The sequence below is a fragment of the Adiantum capillus-veneris genome, chromosome 22 (assembly GCF_014529385.1).
Source record: "Adiantum capillus-veneris isolate H3 chromosome 22, ASM1452938v2, whole genome shotgun sequence".
Classification (NCBI taxonomy): Eukaryota; Viridiplantae; Streptophyta; class Polypodiopsida; order Polypodiales; family Pteridaceae; genus Adiantum; species Adiantum capillus-veneris.
The window spans coordinates 14,430,894-14,455,547 of record NC_140952.1 but is presented as its reverse complement, the minus strand read 5'-3'; the positions used below and the strand labels follow the sequence as shown (position 1 = coordinate 14,455,547).

At 44.6% G+C, this 24,654-nt stretch overlaps 1 protein-coding gene across 1 annotated transcript in view; it reads right to left on the bottom strand.

Annotated features, from left to right (window-relative positions):
• The window catches only part of LOC147428940 (ras-related protein RABA2b-like), a 29,016-nt gene extending 4,620 nt beyond the window's left edge, over positions 1–24,396 (bottom strand). The window contains exon 1 of the mRNA XM_086495793.1: positions 23,932–24,396. Coding sequence (XP_086351919.1) covers positions 23,932–24,114 — 183 coding nt within the window. The 5' untranslated portion in view covers positions 24,115–24,396. The remainder of the gene's footprint in view (positions 1–23,931) is intronic.
• Between the last annotated feature and the right edge of the window lie 258 nt (positions 24,397–24,654).

The window sequence follows — 24,654 nt, the reverse complement described above, 5'->3', positions numbered from 1 at the left end:
TTCACGCAAGGATCAATCGACTCCCTCTGCATCCGGGGATGCGCGAAGGGATCACAACGAAAATTCCGGTAGAGAGTATTGCCCGCCTCGGCCTACTCAAGCGGAGCGACGAGAGATGGAGCGTCGTCAATTGATTGGCGATGCAACAAAGATGATGCTCACTTTTGCAAAGGACCCAAAATTTGCAAAATATATGAGCGAGACTTCCTTTCAGGAAGTGCACGAGCAGTGGCAGAAAACCACAACACCACCACCGACCCGCTCTCAAGAAACCTTCTGCTCACAAGAAATATTCAGAGAAGGAATTAGAAGAGGTGGTTGATGCACGGATTGCTCAACTTTTTGACTCGCATAACAAAGCGAAAAAGCACGGCAAAAAGCAGAAGAAAGGCATTGACTTCCCGGGATATTTGGGTCGTCGGTCGACATTTGATAAGGCAAAGAAACAGAAGAAGCGTGTTCGATTTGAAGGAGTACCCACTTCTTCTTTTTCTTCTTCTTCTTCTTCTTCTTCTTCTTCTGACAGTTCCTCTAGCTCTTCTAACTCGAGCAAAGAAGACAGAAAAGGTAAAAAGCGATGCAAGAAACAACGCTTCGGAAAGGGCAAGAAAAAGACAAAGAGGTCTAAATCTCGCCCAGTGAGTGACAGTTCTACAGAGGACTTGTGTACAGACAGTTCAGACACTGACGAAGGCAACTTTTATGCAAACAAGAAGAATTTTTATAAAGCCAACCAGTATGACTTTCTGGAAGATAAAAGCAAGAAAGTCTGAGAGTTTAAGAAAGGTAGACAGTCAATTAAATTTGACAGGTTTTCAGGATATAAAGATGCTTCGAAGGCTTTGTCTTTTATACAGCAGTTTGACATTGCTTTCGCAGGAGGACGCTACTCAAAGCACTCCAAGATTCGGAGAGCTGCCTCTTATTTTAAGGGGAACGCTCGAACTTGGTGGCCCACGCTTCTTTTAAACAAGACTACGCCAGTTAAATGGTTGAAATTTAAGAAGCTTTTTATTTCTTCTTGGCTAACTCAAGAGTATGAACGCGATATACGAGCTGCTTGGAACCATCTTCGGATGACCAAGAGAGATACAGTGGACGTTTATTGCGAGAGATTCTAGAGCTCTTTTCTACCCACCTCTTCATTCAAGAAGATTTCGTTCAGAGAATAGATTGAGCGGTTTACCTTGGGTCTACCTACAGAGATCCGAGATCACTGCTTGGAATAGAAGTCAGCTTCTATTCAGAAGTTGATGAGTCATGCGAAACGGGATAAACGGGATTTTGCCATTCACTCTGGCAGTCAGACCTACCCCACCGATGAGGTCATATCACAACGAGCCGAGCAGACTTCAGCGAATGAAAGTAAAAAGAGAAAGAGCAACCCAGAAAAGAAGGATGCACGACCTAAGCTTACTCCTTAGGAGAGAGCTCGCTTCATCAGAGAGGGGAAGTGCTTTGGATGCGGGAAACATGGACATATCTCTGCAAAGTGCCATAAAAAGGCACAGAAAGAACAGAATGAAAAGGACGACGAAAGGCCTGAGAGTTCGAGAGCTGCTAAGGAACGTGGAAGAAAAGGCAAGATGAAAACAGGACTGGTTCTAGATTGTGTGGGTACCGATCCCAACACCATGGACGAGAGTACAGAACTTTGTCGAGCTTGGGGCAAAGTGAAAGACCAAGAGGCCCTGATCTTCTTTGATGGAGGAGCCAAGGCCAACTTCATTTCACCGGAATTGGTGGCACGGCTCGAGATCACTCCCGATCAGATGGGACCACTTGCAGAGGCTGTTCTAGCGGCACCCGGCAAGGACGTAGCCATTACACCTATCATTGGCAAACTTCGGTTGCATTGTTAGGGGTATTTGGGGCATGAGGACTTTTACATAATGCCTTTGTAAGGTTGTGATGTTCTCTTGGGAATTCCCTGGTACCACAAGAACAACGCCGTGGTCGATTATCGGGCGAGGAAAGCGACATTGACTACAGAGAAGGGTAGAACCATTGTACTTGACATTAAACTGAAGGGCGAGTCTATCCCTATTGTATTGGCTTCGGCCATTTCTAAATTAATGAAATCCGGTCTGTTTGTTTACTCAATCTTTATGAAAGAATTGAGTGATAAGGATAGGACAAATATGTCTAAACTTGATAAAGAACGCCAAGATTTTCTCGATTCTCACCCCAATTGCTTCTCAAAGGGCCTACCAAGCAAGTTACCACCTGCTCGTCCTCTGATACCTGGAAGCACACCACCGAACCGGCCACCTTATCGTGTGAGCCAAGCACAGAATGAAGAGATTATGAACTAAGTGAAAGACCTCTTGGAAAAGGGTCTTGTCCAGCCTAGTACTTCCCCGTTGGTTTTGAAAAAAGACGGATCTTGAGAATGTGCATCGATTATAGAGCTCTCAACAAAATCACCATCAAGAACGGATTTCCGATTCCTAGGATCGATGATATACTCGACAGATTACCTCGTGCTTTAGCAGGATTGATTTGAAGAGTGGATATCATCAAATTAGAATCGCGCCAGGAGACGTCTACAAGACAGCAACCTTTTGGACGACTTTTGGGTTATTTGAGTTTTTGGTGATGCCTTTTGGCTTAACCAATGCTCCTGCGACATTTAACCGGATGATGGACAGGATTTTTCGAGAGTGCAGGCTATTTGTTGGCACTTTCTTTGACGATATCATTTTTTTCTCCAAGGATGAGGCAAAACATAGAGATCATCTGCTTCATGTCTTTCAAGCATTTCGAGATCACAAGTTAATGATTAATGCAAAGAAAAGTGAATTTTTCCTACCAGAGATACACTTTTTGGGACACATTGTCTCAGCAGCGGGAGTGCAAATAGATCCGGCCAAGATAGAGACTATCCGTGATGATTGACCCGATTTGAAGAATGTCCATGAAGTTAGAAGCTTCTTGGGACTGTGTTCGTACTACAAGCGGTTCATTCGAAAGTTTGTAGAGGTTACTTCACCTTTGCATATCTTGACACAGAAAGTAGTCCCTTTCTCGTGGGGACCCACAGAAGTGACAGAAAGAAATATTGACTACGGGACCAGTTTTGACTCTGCCAAACTTGCAGAAGTCTCTTGAAGTATATTGTGATGCTTGTGGTCGTAGTCTGGGTGCGGTCTTAATGCAAAAAGGCCATGTCATTGCTTACGCGAGCCGATTGTTCTCAAGGCCGGAAATGACAGCACAGATTTATGAGAAAGAGCTTTTGGCGGTTATCCATGCTCTTACTCAGTGGCGGCACTACCTATTCGGAGCGGATTTTACTGTCCTTATAGACCATCAGAGTTTGCGCTACTTCTTCTCACAGAAGCAGCTTTCGGAAAAGCAGATGACGTGGGCGAACATCTTGTCACAGTTTCACTTCCAGATTGTCCATGTGCAAGGACAAAAGAATGTGGTGGCAGATGCTTTGTCTCGGAAGCCATTGGTTCTGGCTATTTCCGTGATACATCATAGGAGCTTCGAGGATATGGTCGACCACTATGCCACAGATACAGATTTTGCAAACATTTTCACATGGATACGGGATGGGGAGACAATAGCGGGATATTCCATTCGGGATGACTACTTGATGAGAAAACCCATGATGTGCGTTACACAACCTTTGAGAAAAAAGGTTATGACTGAATGCCCCTGTCCACCTTTTACGGGTCACCGCAGCATTGCCATCACCATGAAAGGGGTAGAGAGATACTTCTTTTGGTCGAGACTCAAGAAGGATGTGGACGAGTTTGTGCGCAGTTGCTTGGTATGCTAGAAGGTCAAGTTTGACGGGCATAAAGCACAGGGATTGTTATAGCCTTTACCCATACCCACTCGCCCCTAGGAAAGTATTGCAATGGATTTCATTTTTTATCTCCCGAGAACACAGAGTGGTCACGATGGTATTTGAACTGTTATTGACAGATTTAGCAAGCAGGCTCATTTCATTCCAGTAAAGAAAACAGTTAAGCCGGATCACTTAGCGAGATTGTTTGTGGCCCAGATCTTCAGATTACATGGCATGCCTGAGACGATTGTCTCTGACAGCGACCCCAAATTTACGAGTTTGTTTTGGAAGGCAATTTGGGAGAACATTGGCACGCGGTTGCAGTTCTTGTCATCGTTCCACCCGCAGACTGACGGGCAATCTGAGATTGCCAATTCAGTGGTTTTAGATTTATTGAAGTCTTGTATCTCGGATCAGAAGACTCAATGGGAAAAGTACCTACCTTTGGTGGAATTTGCCTACAATAACACGATACACTCTTCGACGGGGAAGGCGCCATTTGAGATTGTTGAAGGTGCTGCGAAGGTTCCACCCTTCCTAAGCACGAAAGATAAGATTTTTGAAGCTGATGAGTATACGCGCGACTTAGACACGGCTTTTGCCAAGGTCCGCGAGGCTTTGCAAAAATCTCAAGAACGACAGAAAAAGGCAGCGGATCGCCATTGTCACGATTTGAAATTGAAGGAGGATGATTGGGTGCTCTTAGGTTTTGAGAAGGCACGCCTGAGAAAGAAGAAGGGAAAGGAGAGGCTTTTTCCAAAGCTTAGTATGCGATACTACGGACCTTTCCAGATCTCTGGAAAGATCAATGATGTCTCCTTCCAACTGAAACTGCCTGACACTTGGAGGCTTCACAATGCATTCCATGTGAGTCTTTTAAAACCTTTTAAAGGTGATGTGCCTGATGATGGGGAGCCTGATGAGCAATCCGAAGTGGAAGAAAACGAGAACATCCTTGTTCCTGAACAGATTTTGGCACATAAGGATACGAAGAATAAAGGTAAAGTCCGAAGGCAATTCTTGGTTAAGTTCAAGAACTATCCTGCATTGGATGCGAAGTGGTTGGAGGAGGAGGACCTAGCAGATACTCCTTAGATTGTGAAACTTTACCTCGAAGCTTTTGGTTTAGCATAGTCTACTCCAAATGGAACCCAGAATTCAGCTTGGCCAGAGATCTAGTGCAGTGGGATGCACAAGACTCGATTTTGATACTACAGTCACTCGTGTCTCTTTGAGCTTCAGGGATACTGAGAGCTGACAGTATTCTACTTTATGAAATGGAATTCCTGAATATGAAACTGATTTGTTCTCGACTTCTTTTTAAGTGCAGGAACTGATAGACGAAATGACTGCAGCATTTTGGTCTACTTGATCTCGAATAGACATGGTTGCAATAGGGGTTAGTCAATCAGGCATCGATGAGGTCCCGACTGGATCTAAATGCGATTGCTAGCTACATTGCTGATAAATCATTGTCTAAGATCCGAATGAATGTTGAATGTCATGTGATGTCCTGTAATGTCGTGTGATGTGATTGTCGATTGGTACATGTATTAGATGTGTGTTCCTAGCACATAGGTACTAACAATCAGTGTCTGCTAAGACGGTTTACGGCCTCTGTGTGCAGGCATAATCGAGAGCGATTACAATATATACCTTCATAAGTTCAGAATAGTCTCAACTCACGAATTATAAGAGGGAATAAAGCACTCATAAAACTATAAAAGCAAGGGACCAAGAAAAGAAAAGAAAAACAAAACCAAACAAACTAAATCACTTTGTTTGCTACGAAACAAAACTAAATAAAACAAAACATTATTAACTTAAAAATGTTTTTAGAAAAGGTATGTGTAAAATAAGTTGACGCAACTTACTTGGCTTAAAACAGGTACTCAACTTTAAGCAAAAAAGGATAAGACATCTTAAAAACTTAATCCTAAAAATCAAACTTCACACAACAACTTCTAACGGAACACATTCTTTAAGTCCTCAGGTAAGCTAAATACGAAATCGAAAAATGAATACTACTACAAACCTACAAAGAGCAAAGAACCAAACTTGACAATATGTGATCTCAACTTCGCTGCTTTCAAGAGGAGGATATGTCACAAAGTGATGACGTGGCTGCCATAGAAACCCTAATTCTGAAACCCTAATTTCTACCAAAAACCCTAATTTGCAAAAACCCTAAATTCTGAAACCCTAATCTGCAAAAACCCTAAATGCTGTCAAAAACCCTAACCCTTATTTAGGGCATGACACGTGGCAGCAGTACAGACGCCCGCAGATTGCGGCGGAAATTGCGGAGGTGGATTATCTGCAGCAGATTTGCTTTGTTGACAGTTTTTTGGTTACTGCTTTTCCTACCAAAGGATGGGAGAGAGAGAGAGAGAGAGAGAGAGAGAGAGAGAGAGAGAGAGAAGCTTTTGCTTTATTTTTTATTGGTTCAAGAGAGCTTGTGAGAGAAAGAGCCTTTGCTTTATTTTTAGGCTTTTAATTTTAAGCTTTTGGGACTCTGCTTTTGGCATCCATTGTAAACAAATAAATAAGTGGTTTGGGCTCCGACTCGGTAGAGCATCTGGACCCAGAGTCTGAGAGTGAGACCCAACCACTCTTGTACTTTGTACTCAGATTAATACAAAAAGAAATACCGAAAGGGGCACCAGTCTTTGGGACCAATATCTCTAGGCACGGAACTCCGCCAGGCCAGTGTAAATCTATTGTGAACTGTGAACTGTTTTGAGGTAGTTATTTGGTGTTGTCGCGGTCGATTCTTGACTTGGAGTGTCCAAGTTTGTTACACTTTGCATGCCCAAGACCTCAATTAGAAACGATCAAGACTCAAGTTTGTGTCTTGACTTGAAGAAAGTTGGTCAGAAAACGCTTTTGGACATTCTCAAACTCTTTCCAAGTAGACTTCCCGATGCTACCACCCCACACCTCCATTCCATAAAGAAGCATCGGTGTCACCAATGTGTCAAAGAGGTACTTTTTGAGAGCCCAACACTTGATCTCTCCAACATTGCACATGTTCTCAAATGCATAATAAGCCCTCTTTCCAGCTTCCAAGCGACGCATTGCATAATCCTTCCATTTATGATTGGATGGAACCTCAAGGCCAAGGTACTTGAAGCTATCTACCACTTCAAGTTGCTCATTGTTGTATACAATGCATGGATTTTCGTCATTGAGGGTCTTTACAAGCATAACCTTGGTTTTGGATCCATTCACGATCAGCTCGCTATGTAGACAAAAGCGTTCCAAGACACTCATAAGCTTTTGTGCGTCTTCTAAGGTACGTGCCAAGAGCACTACATCATCGGCATAAAGCAAAAGCATGATCACCGCATTTCCGATCTTAACCTCTTCTATGCCTTCTTGTTGCATAAAATCAAGAACCATGCATTCCAATTCATCAATGAGTAGCCCAAAGAGGGTTCAGGAAAGTGAACATTCTTGTTTGACACCAATGGTACTTGCAAAAAATTTTGAAATTCCATCTCCCATACGTAGTCGACATATCACTTGGTAGATGCGAAAGACTGCATGCATAAATTCTCTCAGCACTTGAAGGCTTTGCATACATATCCAAAGATTTCCTCGCGGTACCATGTCAAAAGCTTTCTTGAAATCTACAAAGCAACACTACAACTTTTTTCGTTTCAATCGAGACGCTTCCATAAGAACTCGAAGAGTGACAAGGTGATCAATAGTGCTATGATGCTTTCGAAAACCTGCTTGGCCAAGCGCACGTTTGCCGTTCTTTTCAACCCATTCACTTATCTTCATCTCCATTATCGCGTATCCAATAGCGTGTTTTCTTGCTTGTCCATTTAATCATTTCAGCCTTGACACCTTGAAGGTCCCCTGCCTTGCAAGTAGCAAGTTTCTCAAGCGCGCAGCATACATCTTCAATGGTAAAGAAGGGAGACATAAACGGAAGGGAGCTACAACCAGAGTTACCAGGGAACGCCCCCCTTGTGGGCTGGAAACGCCGGAACGGCGTTCCGGAGGGTTTTCATGGCCAAGAACGGCCCGGACGTTCCGCAGGGGGATTTGGTACTCGAACGGCCCAGAACGGTTAGGAATGGCAGATTTTCAGATTGTTGAGCTTTATCTTGTGAGGCTCCTCCTTCTTAAATGCCCTTCCCACCACCCCTTACTTTCACTGTGCACACAAGCTTTCAAGGGTCAAAGCTCAAGCTCTACCCTCTTGACTCTCAAGTCTTGACTCTCAAGCTCTAGCCTCGTTAGTCTAGACTCTAAACTATAGAGTCGACAAGGCTCTCTCCCTCTCCCCCTCTCTCTCAAGCTCTCTCAAGAGTAGAGTCTCCCACTTTTAAGCTCTTTCTCTCTCTCTCTCTCTCTCTCTCTCTCTCTCTCTCTCTCTCTCTCTCTCTCTCTCTCTCTCTCTCTCTCTGCGTCCCTCTCCCCTCAAGCTCTCAAGTCTCTACGACACACATTGGCCATAGTAAGGTTGAATGGTCTTCAAATCAAGTTTTTTGTGAGTATTAGAGTCAAAGGACTCTAACACTACTATTATTCAATCACACAGAGCTTAAAATTACATTATTTGGGTGTTTTTATGCCTCCCGTTCCGCGTCGTTCCGTTCCGGACCCCTCATCGTTCCCCCGTTCCGCGGGGAATCCTGTCGCCGTTCCCGTTCAGCGTTCCGGGTAACTATGGCTACAACACTCCATTTTATCAATATTAGGTTGCTCATAGAGGTTCTTGCAATGCGCATATATATCCTCAAGAGTCAAGTCACCAAAGCTCTCAACACGCTTGCCTTTTAGATTTTGCCAAAACTTGCCACATGCATGTGCTTTCTTTTGCGTTAATAGAAGTTGTTTTTTGACTTCCCACCTTCTCCTCTTTTTTTGAACAAAAGCTTTGTATGTGTGTGAACGTTCCAAGTAAACTTCCTTGTCTTTGCTTACATCCAACCTTAGCAAGTGTTTTCGGGCTCGACTACATTCCATGTCAAACCATTTCTTCTTAGTGCTACCCTTCTTAGACCTTTTGCAAGACGTGTTTCACCGAAAATCATTCCTTCGCACAAGGCAAATTACTTCTTTGCAAACTTTCCACTTGCATTCTTATGTTGAGCTCTCTTGATGTTCTGGCATGCTTAACATTTGGTCCACCATATCAACATATATAAGTGCTCGTTTGAAGTCTAGACGTAGGTACAAATGATTCACATCATGATTGGAGGCTACATGCTCGGGTCTTTTACCACACTTGAGGTCAATACATAACATCCTATGATCCGATTCCGGATTCCATTCACCAAGTGTAAAGCTTTGTATGCATTCTAGAGTGGCTTCCAAAAATAACATATAGTCAATCACGCTATCACCATTGTGCTTTTTACATGTAAAGTCATTGGTGCCTTGCCATAGAGATACACCATTTGCAATGTGCATTCCGGTACTATTGCACGTCTGTAGAAGTGACTTTCCATAGTGATCTAGTTCTTTTGCATCATTAGAACTTCGAATATACATGTATGAGTCATCCATTGTTCTTGAGAAATGCGGCATGTCGACTTGTTGTGTGTCGTGTTGTAACGTATTTGTACGAGCATTCATGTCTCCAAAGACAATGACTTCACCCTGGTCCTTGTAATGAGCAATGTCTTCCTCTAGTTTAACAAAGGGCTCATCTCTATCCATATCAAGCGAGCATAAAAGTTGGAGTCATAGTGAGGAATGTAGCAACCAGCCACAAACATGACTTGACTATTTGGTGGACTAATTTTTAGCCATAAGTAGCGTTTATACTTATCTTCTTTGACAATGGAAACATCTTTCAAACCCTTTTTGGTCATACATGCTACGCTCCTTGGCCTCTACGTTGCTTTGCTTTTTGGCCCACATCAAAGAATGCACATCGTATTTGTCAAATCCAGGAACTCGTTGCACATCATGCTCCCATGCTTCGACAAGAAGTATCACATTGGAGTCATTGGTAAGCTCATCAATGCCAATTCCCGCATTCCATGGATACCCGTTACAATTCCACAAGCTTATTTGTAAGCGTGAGTTGGTCTCAAAGATCATGTGTCCCTATTTGTTGGGTGGACTTGCATCCTCCTCAAGTGACTTTTCTTCTTGAGATGACACCTTAACCTTCTTGCTTGTGTAAGGTGCAGCGGAATGAATGTTTGAAATTTGCTCAAGATGAGTGCTCCGAACTATGCTCAAGATTCCTTTTATTCTTATGGAAGGGAGAGCCTTCCGTTCTTAATGAGAGAGTGCAATGGACACACAAAGTGAATGGACACTGTGCAAGAAAGTATATGAGATTGAGAGAGAGAGAGAGAGAGAGAGAAGAGAATACAACACCAAAATGTTGTCAAACCCTCCTCCAAGGGCCCCACTCTCTATGGCGAGAGCGGTCTACTTATGATTGCACAAATCTCTACAATGCTTGGACTTGCCGACGATGTCGATGACAACAAGACGGCGGGCTGAAATCTGAAAATGCTAAGGCTGAAATCTGCAAATCTTTATCTGCTGAATTCTAACTCTGTGTCGGTGACGATGTCAATGGCGACGATGCGACGACGACGCGCTGAAAACGCAGATGCTGAAATCTGCGTTTTCCGGGCTGAAACTGCAAACTTCGATGGATCCCACCGTGTGGCGAGGAACTACTGCGGGAAGGTGAGATCTACGAGGTTCAGGACTTGTTCTGCGAGTGCTAAAGGCTGAAAACTGAAAACGTTGGTCCTATGGCTGATTCTGTCGCCATGATCTGCAAAAACGCTGAGGTTGTGCTGCAAACCAAAAACGCTAGGGCTGAATTCTGTTGTCTTGTGAAATCTGCTATGGTATGCTGGTGCAACTGCTAACGCTAGGGAATCTGCTGTCTTGGGGTCACCGAGGCTGCTCTGCAATGCAAAAACGCCAAAGCTGATCTGGTGCAAAAACGCAGGCCTTCTGGTGAGAGAAAACGCCAAAGTTGTCGTTGGGGTTGGTCTTGCTGATAAGTTACCTGTTGAGCAAGGTGCTCCTGCTTCCTCTTCTGCCAAAAAGTGCTAGCTTTGGTTTGCTTATATACAAACTTAGCAAAATTGCCCTATCTACTTTCCAACAAAAGTCACTTAGTAAAAAATGTCAAAAATAGGAAAAATAGGTTTAATGCACTGGAAAATTCCCCTAATGGATTCTGATGGTAATGTTGATGATCATGCTGTGTGCAACCAGAGGATATGCATCTAATCTAAGTGTCTGGACATGCACGGTTTGCGAACACTCACAAAAGTACCAGATCACTTTCTATTCTAGACTGGCTTAACTGAACTGAACCCTTGTCGTGCTATAGCTTGTCCACAGACACATAGGGTTGGATGTGTCACGTGACATCCCCTCCTTTTCAAAGTGAGGTACTGGTACCGAACTGTATGGCGTCGAGGGAGATCGCCAATAGTGTAAGGTGCAGCGGAATGAATGTTTGCGCTTTGCTCAAGATGAGTGCTCCGAATTGTGCTCAAGGTTCCTTTTGTTCTTATGGAAGGTAGAGCCTTCCGTTCTTAATAAGAGATATGCTATAATCACAAACCAAGTGAATGGACACTGGGCGTGCAAGTGTATGAGACTGAGAGATAGAGAGAGAAGAGAGATACCACACGAGAGACGTTGTAAAACCCTCCTCCGAAGGCCCCACTCTCGTCGGCGAGAGTGGTCTACTTATGATTGCACAATCCGGTACAAACGAATGCAAGTGACTGATGCAAGTCTAGGCTATGTCGACGATGACGATGGGGATGACGAAGTCGACCTAAGGGCTGAAATCTGCTGCGGGTCCAAAAACGCTGATTTTTGGGGCTGTTACTGTGGTTCTTTGTCGCTGAAATTCTGCAGTTTAATGGATGAAAACTGAGGTCTTGCTGGGACTGAATCTGCTACTTCTTCATGGGCTGAATCTGCTACCTTTAGGGGCTGAATCTTGCTGACTCTTCATAGCTGAAAACGCTGCATTGCTGAAAGTTGTCAAGGCTGAAAAACGCTAGCCAAGTAGAGGGCGATCAGGGTTGGCAACGCTAGGGCTGACTGTGCATAGGCGAGGGTCCTCCTGATGGAAAACGCTAGGTGTTGTGACTTGCTGGCGATAGCACTTGCTAGAGAAAACGCTAGGTCCTCCTGATGGAAAAACGCTAGGTTGAATCCTCCTCCTTCTTGGAGGAAGTCCACCAAGGTCTTGTTGAGAAGATGCCTGCTGAGCTTGGCTCCTGTAGCCTCTTTTGCCATTTAGTGCTAACTTTGGTTTGCTTATATATTTTCTTACCCAATTTGCCTTACCTACTTTTGTTTGAAAGTTACTTAAATTAATAAGTGAAAAATGCCAAAAATAGGTAAAATAGGCTAAATGCACTGGAAAATTCCCCTGATGGAATCTGATGGGAATACTGATGATCATGTTGTGTGCAACCAGAGGATATGCATCTACACTAAGTGACTGGGCATGCACGGTCTACGAATAGACTCACAAAAGTGCCAGATCACTTCTAAATCTAGACTGACTGGACTGACTGAACCCTGATCATGCTGTAGCTTGTCCACGGACACATATGGTTGGATGTGTCACGTGACAAATAGCATCCAGAATCCTAGAAGTGACTCTTCGCTGGCCCACTTAGATGTGTGGGTCGTGCGGTACTTGAACTTCATAAAGGTCTGCAACGCTTGCTTCTTTGGGCCGCGCCGAAAGCGACACAAAGTCTTCTGTGGCTCCTTCAATGCTTCAACTACGTCGATAGTCATGCTTCTTTCTTCTTCAAGAATCTCCATGGCTGAAAATTCCTGAAACCATTTCCAACACAAAACCATGAACATACCTAATCCATATAAAGTGATGGGAAAAAATCTTGTCTTCCTAAAAGACTGTGCATGCCATGTTGATGAACAAAGAGATGGAGTGAAATATCCGTTGACTATCGGGCGTTCCCGTCTGTCCCCGGGATGCCTGCGTGCGTTCCTGTCACAAAACGGGAGCGTACACGAGCACTTAGAAATCTGAAAAATAAAATACTTTGCAAAAGGTGAGAGAAGGGAGAAGATCGACACAGTATTGGGGACCAGAAGATGGGCTGGTCCTCCCCCCCCCCCCCCCCCCCGTTAAGAGTATTCTTTTATTCAGGGAGAATTCTTATACAAGCACGAGAACCCGAGGAAACCCCTCCGTTCTGTAGTCTTAGACCCGAAGGTCGTGCTTTCCCGTAAAGGGCTTGGACCCAAGGCCGTTCCTTCCCATAAGGGACTTAGGCGCGAAGTCGTACTTTCCCGTAAGGGACTTAGGCGTAAAGCCGTACTTCCCGTGAAGGGCCTTCCCGTAAGACGGGAGATTCTTGCAAAACAAACCACACAAAACAACAATTCTCAATGCGTATCAACACCTTATACCTATCGCTCCTTGCTCGGAGAATCGACCTCCGTACTCAGTCGTCACGCGAACACTTGCAAGTTCCGTCACCAGCCTCTACTCCAGAATCTCAGCGCTAGCACTCTCTGCTGCTTCCGGCTTGCTGAAAACTGGAACGCTGGCTTACCCTTTTATAGGGTCTGGCACTCGGCGGGAATAGAGGCCCAAAAAGCAGAGCCAAGCGCTCCTAGAGAGAGGAGAGAGAAAGTTCGCAAATTCAGCCCCCCCCCCCCCCCCCCCCCCCTGCGTAGCTTTTTAGCGCTGCCTTTTTTGAGGGACTTGCTTTATTTTATTAATAAAGGCCTGGTCACTTAAAAGTGACCGGCCACTTTAATAAAACAAAGTGTGAACCTGTTCAAACTTTAAAAACTCACTTAGTTAATGAAAACAATGCTACACGGACACATTCCAGGCGTCCTCGGGTGTAGGACACGACACAGATGCAATGCAGACACAGACTCCTCGCGGGAAAACATATGTCCTCCCGCGACTGTTCCTGCTTTTCGTAAAAAGCTTCATTGAACCCATCTTTATTCTTGTGCTTGCGTTCTTACGCGTATTTTCTTACTCAGTTCGGATTTCCTCCTTAGCCTACAGGATGCCCCCTTACTGATGCACCCGTCACCCATCATGTGACGCATCAGGGGCACTCGTAACCCGGCCCTTTCCACCGAACTTACGGAAACTCCTTTGCGATGTTTACCGTCACCCATCAAATGACACATCAGAGTTGTCCGTTCTTGATGGCAGTTCCTGTAGCTACAATCTTTTAACAGTTCTTAGTGCACACAATAAAATATCCTCAAAAAGAGATTAATCATTAAAAATAAGAAAATAGTCCAATTAGCAACATCCCTCTGGCTTCTAAACAGTTGACCTCAACTGTAGTGCTTGGACATATACCTCCAGTATCTCGGGATAAGCTGCTAATTCCTCCTGCGTCATCCACTGAGCATCTAGATTCGAATAGTTCTTAAACTTAACCAAATACTTCCGTGTTATCTTTCCGGATTTGAGAGACCGCTCCTGATGACTTACTATCTGCTCCGGTTGGAGTATTTCTTCTGTTTCCTCAACCTCAGGAGGTTCCTCAGCACTAGGCTGGCTTGGAGGCGGTCCCACATACGGCCAGAGTAAACTGACATGGAAAGCATTATGGATCTTCCAATTAGGCGGTAGCGCTAATCGGAACGTGACATCATTTACTCGCTCAGTGATCTTAAACGGCCCATAATAACGGGTAGAAAGTTTTACCACCTTCCCCTTATGAGACGCTTGTTTCTTAAGTCTTGCCTTCTCAAACTTGAGTAAGACTAACTGTCCGACTGTTAAGTCGAGATTCCTCTTGTGCTTGTCTGCAGCTTTCTTATGCTTTTCCTGAGAGCTTAGAATAGCTCTCCTAACTTGCCCGTAGGCTGTGTCCAAATCCTGGACAAATTCATCTGCTGCAAAGATCTTATCCTTAGTTAAAAGGATCGGTGGAAGCAAAGGCTTACCATAGAGAATTTCAAAAGGTGCTTTCCCCGTCGATGAGTGTATGGTATTGTTATACGCATACTCAACAAGAGGCAAATCTTTCTCCCAATCAAATTGCCGGTCTGACACATAAGCTTTTAACATATCCAATACTGTGGAATTGGCTATCTCACTTTGCCCGTCCATTTGAGGATGGTAGGCAGATGAAAAATCCAGTTTCGTACCAAGATTATCCATCAAGGCACGCCAAAAATTTCTTGTCATGTGAGGATCTCGATCACTCACAATAGACTTAGGCATTCCATGATGCTTAAAGATCTGTGCTAGAAAGACCCTAGCCATATGATCTGCTTTGATCGTTTTCTTGACTGGTATAAAGTGTGCTTGCTTGCTAAACCTGTCCACAATGGTCCAGATTGCGTCATTTCCAGTCTGAGTTCTAGGGAGGTCCATGATGAAGTCCATGGCAATACTTTCCCAAGGTTCATTAGGCACAGGCAAAGGTTGTAGCAACCCAGGCGTCTTATGCCTATCATACTTCACTTTTTGGCAAACCAAACATTCCCTGGCATACTTATCAATGTTTGGCAAACCAAACATTCCCTGACATACTTATCAATGTCAGCTTTAAGGTTAGGCCAAAAGAAATATCTTTCCATTGCTAAGGTCGTAGGGAGAATACCCTGATGTCCCGCATAAGGCGAAGCATGTGCTTCATCCATGATCTTCTTTCTTAATGGTTCCGCCACACATATGGCCTGATGGTGGTAGAGATAACCGTCCCCAATGGAATAGGGAAACTCATTCTCTCCACGATGTAGCTTTCCCCAAATGGTGGAGAAATCTGGGTCATTCGGATACAAATCTGGTAGTGCTTCTAATTCTTGGTGATACACCGAAGGGATAGCGTTCACCCTTGGCCGCCTAGACAATGCGTCTGCGACCACATTCTTACTCCCAGCCGTGTGAAGGATCTGGAAGTGAAACATAGACAAAAAGTTTGCCCATCTCAACTGCTTCTCAGATAGTTTCCTTTGCGTAAGAAAATACCGCAAACTCTGGTGATCAATCTTGATCACAAAATCCGCTCCTAGAAGATAGTACTTCCAGTTGGATAAGGCGTGAATCACAGCCGAGAGTTCCTTTTCGTAGATTGATGCATGCAACTCTACATCCTTAAGCCGTCTGCTTTCGTATGCCACTGCATGGCCTTCTTGGTTTAACACTTCTCCGATGCAATCGCCTGAAGCATCGCAGTGAACCTCAAATGGTTTTCTTAAGTCAAGCACTATCAAAATAGGTCCATGGCTTAGCAAGTACTTGAGCCGATCAAAAGCTCCTTGTTGTCTCGATCCCCATCTGAAAGGAATCTTCTTCTTTGTCAAATCATGAAGTGGTCCTGCTACATGAGCAAATCCCAAACAAACCTTCGATAATATGAACATAATCCCAGAAAGCTACGTACATCATGTACCGTAGTGGGAATAGGCCAATCTTCTACCACTCGGATCTTGGCAGGATCCATACTCACTTGATTGTGAGAGACTATATGGCCGAGATAGTGTATCTCTGAGAGAAAGAACTCGCTCTTCTTTGCATTCACATGCAACTCATGCTTTCGCAATTCTTGAAACACTAAGTCCAAGTGCTTCCGATGTTCCTCTTCTGACTTAGAGAAGATGAGTATGTCGTCAAAGAATACTCCCGTAAAAGCTCGATACGGGCTGAAAATGCGGTCCATCATGCGATTGAACGTCGCAGGAGCATTGATCAAGCCGAAAGGCATTACCAAAAATTCATATAGTCCAAAGGTTGTGCAGAAAGCAGTCTTATGGACATGCTCAGGGGCGATCCGTATTTGATGATACCCACTCTTTAAGTCTATGCGACTAAAGACACTTGCACCCTGCAACTTATCAAGTATATCATCAATACGAGGAATCGGAAAGCGATTCTTGATCGTGATCCTGTTTAAAGACCTGTAGTCTATGCACATTCGAAACGTGTCATCTTTCTTCTGCACCAGTAGAACTGGAGAGCAGTAGGGTGAAGCACTTGGCCGTACTAACCCTTTCTCTAGAAGCTCGTTGACTTGCTTCAAAATTTCCTCTTGCTGAGCAAGACTTACCTGATAAGGGGGTTGATTGGGAGGCGAGCTACCCGGTATGAGATCTATGCGGTGATCTTCCGGGCGTACCGGAGGGAGTTCATCAGGGAGTGTTTGTAAACAATCCTTGTACTTTTCAATAAATTGAAGACGCTTAATTTCCGACTAGAGAGAGAGTCCCTACTAGTTTTATCCTTTTCACGTGCAAAACTCAAGTAAGCAGAAACACACTTCTTCATTTCTTTCTTAATGGAGATATGGCTTACAATTGGGAACTGCCAATCTCCTGCATCAGCTTGAATCTTTATTTTCTTACCCCCATGATCAAAAGTGAGGGTCTTTTCCACATAATCGGGAATAGGTGTCATGTGGAAGTGCCATGGCATACCCAAGATGATATCACATCCCTCGATGGGTGCCATCAAAAATGATTCGCGGTCCTTGTACTCGCCGATCCGAAGATTGCTCTGTCCTTGCACGGGAGTTGCATTGGTTGTCAACCCCTCGAATGCCGATCCGGATCCGGATGTAACTGGTGTGCCAAGCTGAGCCGGTGTGAGGCACAATCGTTCCGCAATATCCAGGGAGATGAAGTTATCCGTGGATCCTGGATCATAAAGAATCAGTACTCGCTGGTTGTTCAAAGACCCCCAGCCCTTCAGAAGTTGACGCTTCCCTTTCTCCGTTTCTGTGTTTCCTTGAACATCTGGAATTGAGTTCGAGCTTGACGGTGCGGGTTCCTTCCTTGCTTTCTCTTGCCTCGTAGAGGCTTGTTCTTGTCGTTGCTGCTTTAGCGGGCAATCCGGTTTCATATGTCCTTTCTCACCTCAGTAGAAGCATCTTCCTTCCTCTCTGAAAGTTTGAAGTTGAGTAGGAGAAAGATACTTAGTTCACTTGCCAGTGCCCTCTGGCTTCTTAGAATGATTATCGTCCCTAGATGGAGGACGTTTTCTTCCTTGGCCCCCATGGTCATCGTAGACCCCTCTTTGTCTTGCACGGTAAGTGCTATGCTTCATTTTTCTGGACGTCCCAGTTGAGTGCAAATCCTCAGCAATGATTGCTGACTCCATCATCCTTTGAAGAGTATCATGCGGATACACCTTCATACTCTTTCGAAGCTGCGGTTGGAGACCCGCTTCGAACTTTCTTTTCTTTTCTTCGTCGGCAATCTTCATGAAGGGAGTGACCTTCAGAAGAACCGACCAATACTTGTCCACATAAGTCGTTACTCTTTCATGTTCCTTCTGGGCAAGCCAGTCCCATTCCTTCCGTATGTCCTGCTCGAAGTCAGGTGGAAGAAATTGTTCATAAAATTCAGATTTGAAGCTCTACCAAGTTCTGGCCTGTGAACCTTCCAGAATCTTGGCTAACCACCAATTACTTGCCGTTTCCTTGAGGTGCATCCCCACATGGCGTAATTTGGATCTTTCTGTGAAGTGCCCATTGGTAAAGGCGACTTCAAACTGTCTGATGAAGGACAGTGCTTTGGAGATGTCTCTCCGTCCGTTGTAGGTTTCGAACTTGATGTCCTTGTCGCCCGATTTGAAGACTCTCATGCGATGTTGAGACTTGCGACCATGCTTCTTGAATCGAGGCTTATCTTTAGGTTGATGTAGGGTAGTGGCAGTAGTAGCGGCTTCCTTCTTCTGACGAGATGATCGAGAAGTAGAAGTATAATCAGGAGAGTAAGATGGAGATGAGATAGAGATGTCCTTGCTCTCGTTAGTAAAGAGAGCGCTTTTTCCTGGCCTTTCCTTGGAGTAGGCCGTTCATTCCGATCCGAAGATCCTTTGTGCACCTCGGCACGTTCTTCTTCTCTTTCCTCTTGTGGTCTCACGCCAACAGTGTTGTCTTCATGCCTCGCTGCATCGGTTCCATTCGTTTTCTTCATTCCGCCCAAAAGATTTTGGACGTCTGGCAACAGTAAGATTTGTTGCAACTCCGCAAGCTGAGCTTGCAAGCACTTGTTGAAGCTCCTCTTCAACGCTTCTCCCTTGGCTCGACATGGTTCTTCCCGTTCTTCCCGGAACCGTCCTTCTTTGCAGAGAAAGAGAGGAGTCCGAGCTCTGATACCACTGTCACAAAACGGGAGCGTACACGAGCACTTAGAAATCTGAAAAATAAAATACTTTGCAAAAGGTGAGAGAAGGGAGAAGATCGACACAGTATTGGGGACCAGAAGATGGGCTGGTCCTCCCCCCCCCCCCCCCCCCCCGTTAAGAGTATTCTTTTATTCAGGGAGAATTCTTATACAAGCACGAGAACCCGAGGAAACCCCTCCGTTCTGTAGTCTTAGACCCGAAGGTCGTGCTTTCCCGTAAAGGGCTTGGACCCAAGGCCGTTCCTTCCCATAAGGGACTTAGGCGCGAAGTCGTACTTTCCCGTAAGGGACTTAGGCGTAAAGCCGTACTTCCCGTGAAGGGCCTTCCCGTAAGACGGGAGATTCTTGCAAAACAAACCACACAAAACAACAATTCTCAATGCGTATCAACACCTTATACCTATCGCTCCTTGCTCGGAGAATCGACCTCCGTACTCAGTCGTCACGCGAACACTTGCAAGTTCCGTCACCAGCCTCTACTCCAGAATCTCAGCGCTAGCACTCTCTGCTGCTTCCGGCTTGCTGAAAACTGGAACGCTGGCTTACCCTTTTATAGGGTCTGGCACTCGGCGGGAATAGAGGCCCAAAAAGCAGAGCCAAGCGCTCCTAGAGAGAGGAGAGAGAAAGTTCGCAAATTCAGCCCCCCCCCCCCCCCCCCCCCCCCCCCTGCGTAGCTTTTTAGCGCTGCCTTTTTTGAGGGACTTGCTTTATTTTATTAATAAAGGCCTGGTCACTTAAAAGTGACCGGCCACTTTAATAAAACAAAGTGTGAACCTGTTCAAACTTTAAAAACTCACTTAGTTAATGAAAACAATGCTACACGGACACATTCCAGGCGTCCTCGGGTGTAGGACACGACACAGATGCAATGCAAACACAGACTCCTCGCGGGAAAACATATGTCCTCCCGCGACTGTTCCTGCTTTTCGTAAAAAGCTTCATTGAACCCATCTTTATTCTTGTGCTTGCGTTCTTACGCGTATTTTCTTACTCAGTTCGGATTTCCTCCTTAGCCTACAGGATGCCCCCTTACTGATGCACCCGTCACCCATCATGTGACGCATCAGGGGCACTCGTAACCCGGCCCTTTCCACCGAACTTACGGAAACTCCTTTGCGATGTTTACCGTCACCCATCAAATGACACATCAAAGTTGTCCGTTCTTGATGGCAGTTCCTGTAGCTACAATCTTTTAACAGTTCTTAGTGCACACAATAAAATATCCTCAAAAAGAGATTAATCATTAAAAATAAGAAAATAGTCCAATTAGCAACAGTTCCTACCTGGCATGAGCCCTTTCGTTCGTTCCCAGACGTCCAAGCCTATCCCCGTCCCGGTTTCGGCCATCCTCCGCCCCTAGGTCCCGTCCCCTCCCCCCTGTAACTATGGCAGGAGCCTAAGGGCCATGGAACAGAGACAAAAACCCAAGCTAAACATGGCTAGACACGACCCGACATAGCCCACACTCCCTGATCTGCTCCTGGGAGATACCGGAGCTACCACCGAACAGGAATATAAACTCTAACAGTAACTGCTATAACCAGTATACATCATCAAGAGTTGGAATCTCTACCCGAGATATACCTTCACGACTCTGATTTCAGTGAAATATGGCAACAGCTACAAACTAGTACTGAAATCCTTCCCTACTCTATTAAAAATGGTTACTTTTATTTTCATCAAGCTCTTTGTGTGGCAAGTCCACTTAGAACAAAGGTGATGGATGAAGCACATGCTTCTCCTTATGTAGGACACAAAGGCATAATGTCCACGACCCAGGCCTTAGAAAGATATTTATATTGGCCAACACTTCGAGCTGACATAAACAAATATGTCAGAGAATGTGTACCATGCCAACAAGCTAAGTATAATCGCCATAAGACTCCCGATTTGCTTCAGCCCCTACCGATACCTCAAGTACCCTGGGAAAATATTGCCATGGATTTTACAATGGATTTTCCAAATGGAAATGATGCAATCTGGACTATCATAGACAAATTCAGTAAGCAAGCTCATTTCATTCCAGTAAGAAAGACCATTGAAGTTGATCACATGACCAAGATCTTTTTGGCCAGATTTTAAGCATCATGGCATGCCTACAAGGAGTATCAATGATCGCGACCCACGAATGACGAGTAATTTCTGGCGAGCACTTTTTTCGAACCTAGGAACTAAGCTGAATTTTTCTTCGGCTTATCATTCTCAGACAGAAGGACAAAGCGAAATCGCTACCTCCACAGTCCCAGACATTTTAAAGTGCTATGTCTCGGATTTGGCCTCGCAAGTCTTCCCATTGCGTCCGGTACTTCGGTAGCCCATTGAGCCTCCTCTCGGCCATTTCTGCACCGTCATTGAGTGCTCCATTGTTGTCCATCAACCCGTCATCCAGATCTGCGTTTTCAGCCCTGCTTTACGTGTATTTTACGCCACAGATCTGCATTTTTACAGCCAGATTTCAGCCCTTCATTCCTCTCACATCGGGAGCGCAAATCAGCCCTAGACTTACCCCTTGGTGGGCATCCACAATTCCACATCGAGAAGGATCCAAAGGTGCCTCAAATCAGACCCAGAGGTGCCTCGTCTTGAGGAGTTGCCACAGCAACAGTCATCATTCGAGTCAGTAGAGTTTGCACTTGAGGTATTGCATGTGTGTACATTCCATTTAAGCAAGCAAAAGCAAATACCACATCGGCAACGGTGTGGGGGGGCCTTGAGAGGGTTGGTGGGACCCCATCGGGTGTCATTCTCCTCTCTCTCTCTCTCCCTCTACACATCTCTACCGCACTCTCTCATTCCCTCTCTCATGGAAAGGTAAAAGGAACCATCACTCAAGCTCAAAGGAATCACTAACACAAGGAAAGAAGTAAAGGATTGTGGAATTGTAGAACTAGATCTTCACCAGTGCAATCCGCTACACTTGACAATCCAAAGCATGTACATGAAAGCACGAGTTCTAAAAGCATCTTGTCCCAAAAGCAAGCGCCCATAGGGTTGTCCGTACATTGTTGCCACGTCATCAGCAGTCCGTGCAAATCTCGGGTTTTCGTACAGCAGGCTGCTACATCATCATCTCCACGCAATAAAGTTTGTATGTGTCCTGTCTTATTTTATTATTTAGGTCCCTCATCCAAGGATCTGTAAGTTGATTGGGGGTTAAGATTAAAAATCCTAACCTAATTATTATTAGGGCCACTCGGCCAAACTTCATAAGTTGGGATTTCTTTTGGTTCTAGTTCTTCTGCTGCTTCTCTTAGGGTTTATGCCCCTCAGCCACAATCTATAAGTTGGCTAGGGTTAGGCTCAAGGAGTCCTAACCCTGACACATCAACAATTTGTGACAAGGTAACAGGATTGTCTTGGTCATCGATGATTGGTTGAATACTCTTTGGACTTGTTTGAATTTGTTTGGACTTATACCTAGATGAATCCCAAAATTCACCTATGAAGGCAAGTGCAACTATAGTCTCATGGTAGTCAGCCTTAAGTTTGAATTTGTCTGGACTTGTTTAATCTTTATTAAACTTGTTTGGATGTGTTTGGAATCTTATTTGACTTGATCCTTCTTTGTAATTGCTGAGAGAATAGATGTTGTCAAACTGTTTTAGGAATTGAAGAGTTTTTACCCTATCTCTAACACTAAAGAATGTGAAGAACTTAATAGTGGACCCATCATCCTTAAAAGTCGTCAGTTCAGGAGGGGCCACCTACGGTGGCTAATATGGAAAGTAACCATAGTTATACCAATTCTAAAAGGGTGACGACGGAGGCAGAGAAAGTAGCGGATCTGGTAGAGGTTGTGCAAGTGGAGGTTCCACAACCATCTAACCAAAAAACACCTCCAAGTGGAATAGGAGTTGAATCTCCCGGTCCCCAGATTTTGTGTAGAAACTTTGGGACTCCCAGAAAAAAGCATTATGTTTTGTGTAGCGTTGAGATGTTCTCTCTTTTAAATAATAATTCATGGATCATATATGTTTACTTAGTTTATGTGTACTTGTCTCGCTCTTGTTCTCAATATAATCTCATTCTGAAATCCGTCCCTTCCTGTGTAACTACAAATTCATCCCCTTGACTTACTTATTCTATCCAGTTTGAAAGATGATCAGCATAGCATTCCTCCAGTTTCTACTTCTACCCAAATAAAATACGTCTTCAATTTTTTAGAAGAACGTGACATCCCCTCAACAACATGTGCCCTTCTTTCCATGGAGGAGCACCAAACTTGCTTTGAAGATGTGGGTACAATAATAAGTACACAACCATAGCAAAATCATTAACTCACACATGCGAACTACTTTCTGGGTGTGGGCTTTATGAACAGACCAAAGATTGTCAACTCAAAGGTTGAGGGTATTGTGCAGATCAGGACTCAAACTATTTACAAAAGCCACAGCCTTTGCACACAATAATAATCCATCCATTATGAACCACTAGAGATGACTCAAATTTGGGGCATTAAAGAACAATATCAGTATGGCTATTAGGTTGATGGTATTTTAAAGAGTGAATTGGGATGATTAGTCGGTGCAATGGAACCTATGAATGCTAAAGATAATTATCTGAAATGTTAACAGTGGCAAAGCTTCCCTCTGATGGCCATGCCTGTGCATCCTGAATAAGCAAAATTTGTGGTGGGCACACCTTTCGAATTCTATAGATTCTATATCCATATTGATCCGAAGACTAGTCTGTAGAGATGCAATTTCAAATATTTTGCATGCTGGCAATTCTGTCATCATTACTTCTGTATACAGGATTTGGCCTTCTCAAGTTCCTGAACATTTGGTAAGCTTCCAAAAATTATTGATTTCTGAAAAAAAAAAATACAACAACTGACACTACATATACAATGCATCCAGATCTCTCTCTCTCTCTCTCTCTCTCTCTCTCTCTCTCTCTCTCTCTCTCTCTCTCAGTAACAACAACACACACTCTCTCTCGCGCGCGCGCACACACACACACACACACACACACACACATACATATGAACAGCAACAACAACAGAAGGAACATGCCTGGATGGTGCGAGTAGCAAACTCGACCCCAATGGTGGACTTGGACTCGAGATGAAACTCATTGCGTGTGAAACGAGAGAGCAGATTCGATTTGCCAACACCAGAGTCTCCTATGAGAACCACCTTGAAGAGGTAGTCGTACTCCGCCTCATCACCACCTCTGCTGCTGCTTGCGCGGCGCATCTCCTTGAGGTCTCTCCTCTCTCTCGATAAGCAGAGAGAGAGAGAGAGAGAGAGAGAGAGAGAGAGAGAGAGAGAGAGAGAGATCCAACACGCGCGCACACAGAGATCCAGACTACGACTACGAGAAGAAAAACGGATCTCTGTCAAAAACGGAGAGAGATGACGAACAAGAACAACATCATGGACGTGTGCGTGCGTGCGTGAGAGAGAGGGGGCCGGGGGGTGTATTATGCAGGACAGGTTTTCTGAGTTCTCGGGGGGTTTGCCGCTGAGCTGGAAAGAGGCACAACAGAATGTGCCACTACGCATTTCAAATTTTGAAGGAATTTTATTTCAAAAAGTTCATTCCATCAGAAGAATGAGAGCTGCATGTTGAATTCAGAGAAGATTCATTTTCTAAGGATGGTTACACATCGCCATTTGGTTTTGGGGATGCCTGCCCAATTATATAATGGCGGCTCATTCGAAAGTGGTGGGCAAGCTACTCGCAGCTGATGTTACACATTGCTAAAAGAGAAAATCTGCTTAAAGTATACAGGT